This window comes from Bison bison, unplaced genomic scaffold, assembly GCF_000754665.1.
Source record: "Bison bison bison isolate TAMUID 2011002044 unplaced genomic scaffold, Bison_UMD1.0 scf7180017864104, whole genome shotgun sequence".
NCBI classification, from domain to species: Eukaryota; Metazoa; Chordata; class Mammalia; order Artiodactyla; family Bovidae; genus Bison; species Bison bison.
Window position 1 is genome coordinate 656,520 of NW_011494676.1, and position 13,840 is coordinate 670,359.

The window sequence follows — 13,840 nt, forward strand, 5'->3', positions numbered from 1 at the left end:
TTGTCTTGGGAGGATGACCAGCAACAGACATGGACAGAATAGGACTGAGGGATGCAGAGGGAGTGGAGGGGGGCCTCGGAGGGATCGGGGGCCACTGACCTCAATGAGGATGCCCAAGACAGCCAGGCCCTGAGGCCTCTGAGCAGCCTCACTCAGGCTTTCGTAGGACTCAGAATCATAATGTACAATGTGGAGCTAAGGGAGAGGACAGGGAATTGAATCATTTGATGTTTTCTCCACTACCCAGTCCCAAAGGCTTTGATCCTAGCCGCTGCCACCACCACCACCACCACCTCTTGCATGCAGTAAATCTGCCCCACAAAGCTTGCCCTTTCACCCCAACCATGTTCTCAGTTTCCAGATCCCTGGGACCGACAGTGCCTATCACTACATCCTAATCCAGGCCTTGCTCCTGGTACCTCTGCAGCTGTGGCTTTGCCGTTGATCAGGTGCTCTGACCCCCAGGGGGTTCCTTTCTGACCCCAGTGCAGGTGGAGCTGGGCAGCTACGTATTTTCGGGGAAGTCCTTCCAGATACAGGGTAGAGGGCAGAGAGAGTTGTACTATGAGGGAAAGAGAGCAAGTAGTTAGGGTTGGAGTAATCTGGATGCATTCCTACCCTCCCCTGCAGTTGCCACCACTTCTTGGGAAACTTGGCCAGCCTTTTCTCTTTCTCTGCACAGCACCCAGTTTTTTCCATGTTGTTCAGTGGCTAACTCCTGTCCAGCTCTTTGAGACCCCATGAACTGCAGCACTCCAGGCTTCCCTGTCCTTCACTATCTCCTGCTCAAATGCATGTCCATTGAGTCAGTGATGCCATTCAACCATATCATCCTCTGTTCTTCCCATAGGACACTGCTTTTCTATTTTTTGGTGGCACCCTGGGGCATTGGCATGCAGGATCTTAGTCCCCCAACTAGGAATTGAACCCGTGCCCCCTGCAGTGGGAGCATGGAGTCTTAACCACTGGACCACTGGCTGAAAGTCCCAGCCACTGCTTCTCTAGTGAAGATCAAGGCAGTACTATGATGCTCACCCACCCCTCGACCACCTTTGGCTACAGGAACCTCATCCCCATTCTCTTGTCTCCAAATTTATAGATAAAACCTCCTGAGAATTTAGAAGTTAGGAGAATGCTTCTTCACCTCTGACTCCTAAGATTGGAACTGAAGCTTAATCTCCTTGGAGGCCAGGTCTTTTTACCTGTGTGGCCATTATTGTGCAGGTTCAAAGGCTCAGTGCCAGGCTGTTCATATCCATGGGGCTGCAGAGGTAGCAAGTCAGGGTCAAAAGTCACACTGTCTGTCTGGATATTGATGGGGGACTGGGCATTGCTTCCACATTCAGGGTAAGAGGTGGGCCAGTGGTCTTGGCCATGGGGACCTGGTGGGGTTATCACAGACATTTGTCTTGCCCTCTAGCCCCAACCACCCTTCAGCAACCCTCCACCAAGCTATTTACCTACGTGGAGGCGGACATGCACTTCCCTCTACCCCATATGAAGCCCTTAGTTATGCAGGGCTGGGTGAGGGGGGAGTCCCTGCTGGACTCGATGCGGCAGTTCCTTCCCATCGCCTATCCAGGGGCAGTAATGATTCCCCTGCTCTCCTGATGAATGGGGAGCAGTTGCCTTTACTTACTGGTTCTCTTGTTGGAGGATACAAGAGCTAATGAGAGGAAGAGAAGATGGGTAGAAAGTCCGCAGAGCCAGAGAGGTGGATTTGAGTAGGAGCAGGAAAGCTGGGAAAATTATTCTAGAGAGGTAGGGTCTCTGGGGAACCCCTATCAAGCGGCCTTAAGATTCAGACCTGCTGACTTCCCATCGTTGACTCCTTGCTCTCACACTGGACCTTGCATTGACTCAGGGACTCGTTAAGTTGAAAGGAATCTGGTTGCACCTCTGCCAGGGTCACACACTGTCCTGCTGGCCTCTCCCTCACCCCTGACCTCAGGTTCTGTCCCGGTTCCAGATTCAGGTTGGGGTAGGATCGATCAGGATAGAATGAGCAAGGAGGAGAAGGGGCAGCTAAGGTCATGGCACCTTCCCCCACCCACTTCCCTCTCCACTCTGGCTCCCTCACTCCCACAGAGATTGACTGAGGACATAACTGGCTTTTCTGCTGAATCAGGGGGTGTGGGATTTGATGGTTAGAACAGGATCTAAGAATCAATCTGAGCGAAAGATGGGGCACAGGGAGTTGGGGAATGGAGGAGCTAGGATGAAAAGCTAACGGAAACCTCCCCACCCACGTGGCATAAGTCTTCCCGCCAGGTGAAGAAGTCCCAGTGAGGAAAGGGCGTTGGTAGGCCTGGGTTCTGCTCTCACCCTCGTACGTCCAGTGTTGACCTGCAAGGCAGAGTAACTTTGAGTTACAGCCAGCACAGCCCCAGGCAGGGAGCTCCTCCACTTCCCCCCTTCCCGTTCTCCTCCCTCCTTCCAGCCCTTCCCAAAGGAAGCCCTGAAATTGGACACCGCAGTGGAAAGGTCGGGGGTCTATTTAAAATCAGCCAGGCTGTGCTTGTGTTCCCTGAGTAAAGGGGGAGGAGAATTGAAAAGAGATAAAGCCAGGAGACTAAAATTAACCTGGATCCAAATGTGCAAAATGCCCAACCCTCACTTTTCTCTAGCCTGTGCCAAGCCAGTCTAACACTTGGGCTGAGGTGAGGGTGTAGGCAGAGGGTTTGGAGGAAGGGGACTGGAACAAGGGGAGGGGCAAGAAGTTCAGAGTCGGGGGCCATCTTGCTGAGAGGAGAGGGTGAGTATTCCTTTGCTTTGAAGCTTTGTACGAACCCAGGCACTGAGCTTTGTAAATGTACGAACCCAGGCACTGAGCTGTAAATGAACAAACCCAGGCACTGAGCTGTAAATGAACATTTGCGTTTCTCCTTCTTGTCCCAATAATTCTAAAGGAAGTTTTCCCCATCACCAGGAACCTCTGCTCCCGAGGTTCCCAGATGACTAGGAGAGGTGGGAGTCAGGCAGGGTCTACTCTACGTGGAGCGTGGTGGGTGGGCACAGGCAGCCAGGCTGGCAGGGACAGGATGAAAGTAAAGCATTGTGTGTGGAAATGAGAGCTGCCAGCTGGGTCACATGCCAGGCTCTCATGCAGTCCTGTCTTCTGGATGGAAGGTCTGGGGTCTGCTGGTCCAGCCCTCACCCAGGACCAAACTGCTTCAAGGGGAAAAGGAGGCCTTCCTGCAGGTTGTCTCTGTATTTTTCAAATTGCTAGAAACTTGGGAGTAAAATTCTAAATCTCCACCCCCTGCCCCCTGCCTCCAGCGACCTCTGCTCTCTTATTAACTTAAATAAATCCCTTAGACTGCTAAGATATCCTTGATCTCATCACTGGGCTCTTGGACTGGCTCATCCCTCAGTTCACACAATTCTGAAAAGCAACCCAGAGGAAGGCTGGAGGCAGCCCTGCACTCACCAGCTCAGTGGGACACCTCAACAACTCAAGTCCCCTGGTTCTGGGCAGGCTAACAGCCTTGCCCTTTCCCTCCCACCAAATTCTCAACACACTGGTCTCACATCTCTTCCTCCTCTTTCCTGATTTTTTCCTTTCTCCTAGGGTGGAATTTGCAGCTCTCCTTGGCAGCCCCTCTGCCCAGTCATCTTCTTTGCATTTTCCTCCTGCCCTCTAGACACCTCCCAAGCCCGTTCTTCCAACACATCTTAATTCCACTGCTGGATACTGCACCAGACACAGGGATCACAGAAATGAGTGGTAGGGGTCCTGGGGACATTCCCGGAACACCTCAGCCATTCCCCTGAGAGACCCTCTTCGTCTCCTAGGAGCTCCTGAAGGTCCTTTGTAAATCGTAAGGGACTAACAATATGGACTATTATTGCTACTGTTTTCAGGAAAAACCAGGAAATTGGTCACCCCATGGAACGGAGACCACTCTAGTACTCTTGCCTGGAGAATTCCATGGACAGAGGAGCCTGGTGGGCTACAGTCCATAGGGTCGCAAAGAGTCAGACACGACTGAAGTAACTTAGCACACACGCACCTAGAAAGGAGAGGGGACTTTGGCCACGAGGTTCGTAGTCAGGGATCGGGGTCTGAGTTTGGCACGAAGTGTAGGAATATTCTCCTGACCACCCCCTCCATGAGTCCTCTATCCTTTCACTCCAGGCCTCTTTGGCTCCCTAATTGGATGAGTTTGTAAATAAAGAAGGCCAGGAGGGTAGCCAGGGACTAGGGCAGTGGGGAAAGAGCTCTGAAGAGACTTTGTAGTCTGCAAATCGATTCTGCGGGAGGCGTGTGTACATATTCTGCCCCAGGTCAGTTTGCCCCCATCCCCACCCACAACAAAGCTGGAAAATCAAAGGGCAAAGAAGGACAGTGGTCTCCTCCCGAGTCCTCTCTCTTTCCCTCCATCTCTGAGCCTGAGCCTATTATTCTAGCCCCCAGGCTTCCTTTCCTCCATTAAACATGCAAGGCAACATGTGTACATCAGCACAGACAGACACACAGACACCCAGATGTACCTACCCCCGTTGGCAGTCAGGATCCAAATCACCTCTAGCAGGAGGGTGAAGAACAACATGGTGTGCCCGGAAGGAGTGCAAGGTACTGGGGGTCTGGGGACTAGAGGACTAGGGCAGGGAGAGAGAGCGGGGAGGGAGAGAGAGAGGGTTGGGGCGGGGGACAGGAGTTTCCTGGAGTTGAGTGTATTTGTCTTTCTCTCTTGCTGTCTTTGTGTCTCTGCGGGCTTCCAGGGGATTTGGTTTTCAGTGGGGGTACCGTGAGTTTCTGGTCCCAGGATAAATCTCTCGCTGCTTCTCTTTCTGCCCTCTCTCTTTTTACCTCTCTTTGCAGTCTTCACTTGCTGGCCAGCTACTTCCAATTGCCTCCTGCTTTTAAGGTGGCTCTGGACGGGTGTACGTGGGGAGGGGGGGGCTGCCCGGGTTGCTGGCGAACAGCTCCTTAAATAGCCGATTAAGCATGCAGGATGGCCCTGCTCAGAGTAGAGCGCGGCTGTGAAAACGGGAGTCCTGGCCCTGGCTCAGGAACCCAGCTGGGGTGAGCTCTTCCTTCCTCTGCTATCCACACAGACACTGTGGAGAAAGGTGTCCCTGGGAACGGGCAGGAGCAGGAACGGAGGTTTTGGGGGTCCGATCCTTTGGGGTCCCATCCAGTCCCCCTCCGAGGGACTTTGGCTTCTCCTCTGAGGGGCCACTCCCTGGGTGTGGGACAGATAGTGGGAGGACCCGTGCCCAAATCCCTGCAGAATGTGAGGTGCCCTGGAATAGGAAGAGTGCAGAGTTAAAGGGACTTGGGGGACTCAGGGTGCAGCTGGAGGGTAGGAAGTCAAGGACTAAAATCTTGGTTGTGGAAAGTGAGGAAGAGAAGTGAGGCGGGCGAGGAAAGCTCGTTTGGAGCGCTCTTTCTCCTGCGCCTGTCACCACCCCCTTCCCACGGTGAGGCTGGGTCCACGTGCCTTTGTGGCCTGGGTGGGGGGTGGTTTTGTTTGCTAGATAAAGCTCATTTGTGTGCCCAGCGGGGGGAGGGGCTGCAGCAGCACCATGAAGAGACAGCGGCTGCAACTGCCAGACCCAGCCACCTCCCTCCCCTGGGAGCCCAGATCTAGGGCGGCTTTTGTCACTGAAGAGGACACAGACCCTGGGCACGGTGGCCAGGGCAGGAGGAAAGGCGGGGAGACCTTAGAAACAATCACTACCACCATCAAAAAAAAAAAAAAAAAGGTGGACTCCAGGCTAAGAGAGGGGAGGGAGCAGAGAGAGGCCATGTGATCACATTGGAGTGGGAGAGGGGCCCAGGGTCTTCCCACCCGCCCAATCAAAGGCTGGGGCAGGACTTTGGGGACTGAGTGAGAACTGCCACCGGAGAGCTGGGCAAGTGGAGCAGAGAGGCCGTTGAATCTCAGGAATGCAGGCTGGTGCTTGTTCCCCCATGGGACTGGAAATCCTGATTGGAATGTACATCCTAAATCCCTCATTATGAACTGTGAGACTCAAAGATAACCTCAGGCCAAACACTGGCCCCAGTTCTCCCTTCCCTCACCAGAGTCTCAGACTGGAGGAGGCACCCATGTGAGGTCCTTCTGCCCTCCTTGTTCCTGCTCAGTGGCAATATAGTCAAAACAAAGGGAGCAGACGCTAAATAAGGGGGAAGGATAAAAGCCAAGTGAACAGAAATAATGCATATGCTAGATCATCAGCCCCTGCTGAAACAGGAGCCTGGGTGCTTTTCCGTCCACTGTGATTGATTGCAAAGCAAAGCCATTTTGCAGATGCCATATCCTTTTTAATTCTTTCATCACCCTTCAAGTTATTTTTCCCTTCCAGAAAAATTTTGTTTTGAGGTTCCCCCTAAACCCCTCTCATCCCATCTAAGAAGAAGAAAAGGCTTAAAGTGTAAATTAGACTTCCTGGGAATCAGGACCGTTAACACAGAGGAACAGAAAAAAGCAAGCAAGCAGAGACCTCTTTTGCAAGGTAGGAAAGAAGAGGCCTGGACAGAATGACCTCTGCCGGGACAGAGTTCCCTGGAGTGTCCGGGGCTGCGATGCAGCCTCCCGAGATAGATAATGTGTCTTATCAGGCGCCACCTCCTGGTTGTCCATGAATTTTTAAACTTTTTTAAAGTTCCAGTTCAAAATGTCTTGCATGTGATTCCTTCTCAGAAGTGTTTCACTGCTGGTGGGCTTTGGGATTTTGCCTGTACAAGTGGATACTGTTTCACAGAGATGTCTCAGCCTCAAATCAGCGGCTTCCCACTTGGGAGTGAGCAGCCCCTCCCGGCCCTTGTGTCCCCAATGGACAAAGGCCCTGGTATGTAGGAAAGAGGGGAAAGGCGGCAAACTCCAGGGGCTTGCCTGTATTTATTTATTTTTAAAATTTTTATTGGCAATGTCTTTATTTTTATCTTTGGCTTTACTATGGATATTTCTTTTGTCACCGGGCTGATTTGGAGTAGTGTCAAGAGGACCGTTATATGATAAAAAAACAAACAAAAAACTCTTCCCACCTCACCTCCCCCCACCTTAGGTGCTACTAAAACTCTGGCGGTTTTGTTTCAATTCCTAGGTCTCCTTCTGTAGCCCTTTGCTCACTCTGAGCTTGGTGAAAATCCCGACTGGAAACCAAAATGGCTTTCTGGCGCCATCTCCTGTCCTTCCAAATGCAGTGAAATGTGAACTGGGCAGAGAATCGATGGTATCCAAGTGTGGTGACTTCTGGGTTGGTTTTTCTTAAAAGGTCCTTTTTAAAAAAGATTTAAACTGACTAAACATTCTAAATAGTCTAAAATACCTTACAGTAACTCACTAAGTGCTCTGAATTTGTGTGGTGGGGAAAACGAGAGTTCAGTGAGGGAGGGAGGCAGATCAGAAGGAAAGAGGAATGGTAGACACAGGGAACTTACTCAAACAGTCCAGGTGGTGACTCACTGCGGAGAAGAGAGAATCGATGAGGAGATGGAATTAGATGGATTCAGTTTCCTAAAAGAGCAAGCAACTTTGTGATGTAAGTAACACAGATCCAGAGATAGTCTATTTTGATACTCACATTTATTATCACTCCCTTGTCTTCTAACACACTGATACTGAAGGCTCTTAAACAAACACAGAAGCTTTCAAGAATTAAAGTCAAAGTAATTTAGGGGAGAAGGTGGCCAGAACTCTTTTGGATCATTTCTCGATTTTCCAGTTCACATTGCATGGCAGATGCAGTAGAAGAATCTTATAGACAGAAGACAGTTCCAAGTTTGTGGTCTGAACAATTTTAATTAAAAATTAAAATTTTAATTAAAAAGGAGTAAATTTGTGTCATGCACTGATTCCATGCTCAAAGCACTGCCTGGTACATAAATATTTGCTGATTGAATGAATGCATCTGGTCACTGGAACATTTATTTACTTTCTGCCTTTTCCCAGAATTTTAGGCTAGAAGGGTCCTCAATCATCATTTCAGCTCCCTTGTTATACCCTTTAAAGACTGAGTTTTGAGGGATTTATGGATTCTCCCTTGGCTAGGTATATAGCTGCTAAGCTAAACCAGGATAAGAACATAGGCACCGTTGAACTTTCTCCTTTGGGTTCTCAAACATCATTGTGCATCAGAATCACCTGGAAGGCTTGTTAAAATACCAATTTCTGAGCCTCTGCCCCTAAGGCTTCTGATTCTGTAGGTCTGGGGTATGTCCAGAGATATGCATTTTTTTGATAGGTAAGAGGTCGATTTGCTTCTCAGGTAGCCCTAGTGGCAGAGAATTCACCTACCAATGTAGGAGTCATAAGAGCTACAGGTTTGATCCCTGGATCAGAACGATCCCCAGAGAAGAAAATGGCAAACCACTCCAGTGTTCTTGCCTGGAAAATTCCATGGACAGAGGAGCCTGGTGGGCTGCAGTCATGGGGTCGCAAAGAGTTAGAGATGACTGAGCATGCACATAAACTCAAGTAGTAGATTTATTAATATACTTTGCAAAGACGTTGCAGGAAAATGGGGCACAAGAGGATGGTCATGTCCCAGGTCTTAGTCAAATTCCTGGGGACAGGCTGTCAAGTGAGGGTCCTTGGATTGGCACAGGAAAGAATTCAAGAGCAAGCCATAGTAAAGTGAAAGTAGAGGACACATTCCATAGGCAGAATGTGGGTCCTTCTCAGAAGCTGAGAGTGGCCCAGAGATTTACATTTCTAACAGGTCACCTGGGGACCTGTTAGATGGTACTGGTCTGAGGGTCCACACTTGAGAATCAATGCTGTATATCTACTGAAGGAGCAGAGGCGATAGAGTTTGCCTTTTTCTTTGTTTGTTTTGGCTGCACCACGTGGCTTGCAAGGTCTTAGTTCTCTGGACAGGAATTGAACCTGGGCCATGGCAGTGAAAGCACCGCGTCCTAACCACCGGACCACCAGGGAATTTCCAGGAGTTTGCCATTCTCTGCAGAGATTCTAGCCAACTAGAATTGTTCTTTGCAGTCACTTTTGCAGAGCTTAGCAACAATACCGTCACTAATTTACAAACATACATTGAGTGCTAGGCAACAGGGCAGACTCTAGAAATAAAAAATTAATAAACCACAATCCCGGCCCTCAAGAATTTCACAGTCTCTTTAGGGGATGCAGATACCTTACCCAATTATCAGAATACAGCCATGAGAAGTTCTAAATAGTGGTGAAACAAAGTTTTATGGGAACCAAGAGGGATGGGTAATTAGTAGTGAGATTTTCTTTACCTGATGTCAACAGTCTTGTGATGGTTGCATAGCCTGGGCCTATAGTTATATATAAGAACATAAAAAATGCCACTCCACAGCAGGCAGACCCATGCTTCATTTGTCTCTAAGAGTGACACCCAAGAATGTGTTATGTCAAAGCAGGTTTCTCCTTAATATATTTAAGAAGCTGCCTTCCCTTCAAGGAAGCATATCATGATGCATGCTAAGTCGTTCAGTCATGTCCGACTCTTTGTGACCCCACGGACTGTAGCAGAGGTGATGGAATTCCAGTTGAGCTACTTCAAATCCTAAAAGATGATGCTGTTAAAGTGTTGCACTCAATATGCCAGCAAATTTGGAAAACTCAGCAGTGGCCACAGGACTGGAAAAGGTGTTGTCATTCCAATCCCAAAGAAAAGCAATGCCAAAGAATGCTCAGACCACCGCACAATTGCACTCATCTCACACTCTAGCAAAGTAATGCTCAAAATTCTCCAAGCCAGGCTTCAACAGTACATGAACCGCGAAGTTTCAGATGTTCAAGCTGGATTTAGAAAAGGCGGAGGAACTAAAGATCAAATTGCCAACATCTGTTGGATCATGGAAAAAGCAAGAGAGTTCCAGAAGAACATCTACTTCTGCTTTATTGACCATGCCAAAGCCTTTGACTGTGTGGATCACAACAAACTGTGGAAAATTCTGAAGGAGATGGGAATACCAGACCACCTGACCTGCCTCTTAAGAAATCTGTATGCAGGTCAGGAAGCAACAGTTAGAACCGGACATGGAACAATGACTGGTTCTAAATTGGGAAAGGAGTACATCAAGGGTGTATACTGTCACCCTGCTTATTTAACTTATATGCAGAGTATACCATGAGAAACACTGGGCTGGATGAAGCACGAGCTGGAATCAAGATTGCCAGGAGAAATATCAATAACCTCAGATATGCAGATGACACCACCCTTATAGCAGAAAGCAAAGAACTAAAGAGCCTCATTGTGAAAGTGAAAGAGGAGAGTGAAAAAGTTGGCTTAAAGCTCAACATTCAGAAAACTAAGATCATGGCATCCGGTTCCATCTCTTCATGGCAAATAGATGGGGAAACAATGGAAACAGTGAGAGACTTTATTTTCTTGGGCTCCAAAATCACTGCAGATGGTGACTGCAGCCCTGAAATTAAAAAGACGGTTGCTCCTTGGAAGAAAAGCTATGACCAATCTAGGCAGCGTATTAAAAAACAGAGACATTACTTTGCTGACAAAGATCAGCAAAGATCCATCCAGTCAAAGTGATGATTTTTCCAGTAGTCATGTATGGATGTGAGAGTTGGATTGTGAAGAAAGCTGAGTGCCAAAAAATTGAAGTGTTGGATAATTAGTGTTGGAGAAGACTCTTGAGAGACCCTTGGATTGCAAGAAGATCAAACAAGTCAATCCTAAAGGAAATCAGTCCTGAATAGTCATTGGAAAGAATGATGCTAAAGCTGAAACTTCAATACTTTGGCCACCTGTTGTGAAAAACTGATTCATTAGAAAAGACCCTGATGCTGGGAAAGACTGAAGGCAAGAGAAGGGGACGACAGAAGATGAGATAGTTGGATGGTATCAGTGACTTGATGGACTTGAGTTTGAGCAAGCTTCAGGAGTTGGTGATGGACAGGGAAGCCTGGTGTGCTGCAGTCCATGGAGTCGCAAAGAGTCAGACATAACTGAGCGACTGAACTGAACTGGACCGTAGCCCGCCAGTCTCCGATGTCCATGGGATTCTACAGGCAAGAGTACTGGAGTGGGTTGCCATTCCCTCCTCCGGGGATTAAACCCAGGTGTCTTATGTCTTCTGCATCGGCAGGCGGGTTCTTTACCACTAGCGCCACCCTGGAAATTATAATAATTTGTTCCAGCTGCTCTGGTGGCCTCCTCATTCTGCCTGACTTTTCCCTTTTCTTTTTATTCTCTACCATTCATCTAATTCAAGTGAAGGTTGTGTGTGACAACCCATACAAAAAACACTAACACTTAAGCTGCTTCCCTTCAATAGTGAGAAGATTCTGAAGATTTTTTTTCTTTGATTTTTAAAGAATTGTTATATGCAAATAGCTGTAGGAATGGGCATCAGAAAATAATATAGCAAAATGAGATCTTGTGACCACAGGTAGCTTATTACTGGCTTAGTGCTGTGCTCAATCGTTTCAGTTGTGTCTGACTCTTTGTGACCCTTTGGAGTGTAGCCTGCCAGGTTCCTCTATGGGATTCTCCATGCAAGAATACTGGAATACCCTGCCATGCCCTCCTCCAGGGGATCTTCCAGACCTAGGGATGGAACCCTTGGCTCCTGCATCTCCTGAATTGCAGGCAAACTCCTTACCTCTGAGCCATTGGGACACCCCTATTACTGGCTTAATCATCCCCCAGATAATTAGTCTGTTCTCAGATCAGATTGTGACAAATGATTTGGTTTTCTTTGAAACCTTAAAGCAAAAGAACAGGCTGTGCTTTCACTGACATTTTATTTGCTTCTAAATATCTATACTTTTTTTTTTTTTTTAAAGCATGGGTCTTAAAGGGTAAAATGACTTGGCTGGGGTCGTATAGAAATATTACTAGGACAAAGAATCAGGCTCTGACAGACTCACTGCTCAAAATGCATTGAGACTTTAAAAACAAAACCAAAATTTAAAAAAACTGGTGACATTTTTGACTCTGGCTGCTTCTGCCTATTCCTCGCAGCTGGTGGGGAGGCATTGCTTTGAGGAGGAAATAAAAATCAACAAACCTTTTTTTTTAAAAGCTTCAAGTCATTTCCGGGCAACATCTGCAAACGTGAAATGCAGTTATTAATTCTCCCCTTTTCCCTCATTTTCTACTATCGAACATGCTTATTGTTTCATGTATTTTATATAAATAGCACTGTCACAGGTTGGTTACAAATCCATACACATGGGGAAAAATTGACTGTTTACTCCTTTTTTAAAAAATGAAAAGGAAATGTTGGAGTTGGCTCCAGAATGGTAGAGAATATCAGATCTTAGCAGTGTCTTGTCTCTTTTCCTCTTAAATATTATTTTAAAAAATAATACCTGATTATTTTTAGGAAAAGAGAAGATCATTTTTAGGAAAAGAGAAGATTCAAAATAGCAAAAAAGAAAAATAACATCACTCAAAATTCTCCCAATTAGAGATAAGTCTGTTACCATTCTGCTATCTTAGAATTTTTTTTCTATGAAGCTATAACTAAATGTATATATTTTGTGTGTATACATTTTTTTTACAAAAATGGGACCAAACTATATACATAATTGTAACCTTTTTCCTTGACACTATTTGGTGAACATTTTTCTGTATCAGTAAGTGTATATCTCTGTCAAAAATTTAAACTGCAAAGTATTGTATAATAGAAACCTGATTAAAGAATCCTGTAGCTTTGGACTGGTAGTGTTTTTTTTTTTTTTCAATTTTTACCTGTGACAAACAATACTTCAATTAGAATATTTTTGTTCATATAGATTTACACATTTGTTCAACTGTTTTCTAGAAGTAAAATCAAAAGAGGGTGTATACTTTAAAAAATTATTATGATAATTTCACACTCATTCCTTTTGTTAAAGTCAGGTTTCTGGAAGTATAACTTATGTACAGTATAATTCACCCTTTTTAGTGTAGAGTCCTATGAGTTTTGACAAATACATAATGAAGTGTAAGCACCATCATAATCAAGACATCACCCTGTCCCGGACATAATTCCTCATCTGTTTCTGACCTTATACATTTGCCTTTCCCAGATTGTCTTATGGGTTAAATTATACAGCATAGCCTTTTGACACTGGCTTCTTTCACTCAGCATTCATTCATGTTGCTGCATATTAGAAGTTTGCTTCATTTTACTGCTGAGTTTTTACTAGTTGAAGAATCTGTGGGTTGTTTTTAGTTTTCAGCAACTGCAGGTAAAATCATTCAAGTACAGGTTTTTGAGTGGACATATGTATTTATTGTTCTTGACTAAATCCAGGGACCCCACAGAGACTGAGACAGAACTGTGTTTGAGCATCTCCTGTGGAGGTACAGGTCAGCAGTGGACTGCTGCAGGCACAGGGGCCCTGGGTGCAGCAGACTTGGGTATCGCATAGACCCTCTTGGAGGAGGTCGCCATCAACCCCACCACAGAGCTGCCAGAACATACAGAAGTGAAGTGAAGTGAAATGAAGTCACTCAGTCGTGTCTGACTCTTTGTGACCCCATGGACTGTAGCTCACCAGGCTCCTCCATCCATGGAATTTTCTAGGCAAGAGTTCTGGAGTGGGTTGCCATTTCCTTCTCCAGGGGATCTTCCCAACCCAGGGATCGAACCCAGGTCTCCCGCATTGTGGGCAGACACTTTACCGTCTGAGCCACCAGGGAATCCCTTAGAACATACAGAGGACTGGGAAATAGACTCTTGGAGGGGACAAACAGAAACTTGTGAGCACCAGGACCCAGGAGAAAGGAGCAGTGACCCCTCAAGAGACTGACCCAGACTTGCCTGTGAGTGTCCAGGATTCTCTGGCAGAGGCGTGGGTCGGTGGTGGCCTGCTGCAGGGCTGGGGACACTTGAGTGTAGCAGTACATGCTTGGGATCTTTTGAAGGACGTCACCATTATCTTCATTACCTCCA

The 13,840-nt window shown here is 46.9% G+C and overlaps 1 protein-coding gene across 1 annotated transcript in view; it reads right to left on the reverse strand.

Moving 5' to 3' along the window:
• CA14 (carbonic anhydrase XIV) overlaps positions 1-5,625 on the reverse strand; it is an 8,370-nt gene extending 2,745 nt beyond the window's left edge. The window contains exons 1-5 of the mRNA XM_010838718.1: positions 4,499-5,625; positions 2,326-2,346; positions 1,203-1,382; positions 420-562; positions 100-195 (exon numbers count right to left, since the gene is read on the reverse strand). Coding sequence (XP_010837020.1) covers positions 100-195; positions 420-562; positions 1,203-1,382; positions 2,326-2,346; positions 4,499-4,553 — 495 coding nt within the window. The 5' untranslated portion in view covers positions 4,554-5,625. The remainder of the gene's footprint in view (positions 1-99; positions 196-419; positions 563-1,202; positions 1,383-2,325; positions 2,347-4,498) is intronic.
• Positions 5,626-13,840: the final 8,215 nt, after the last annotated feature.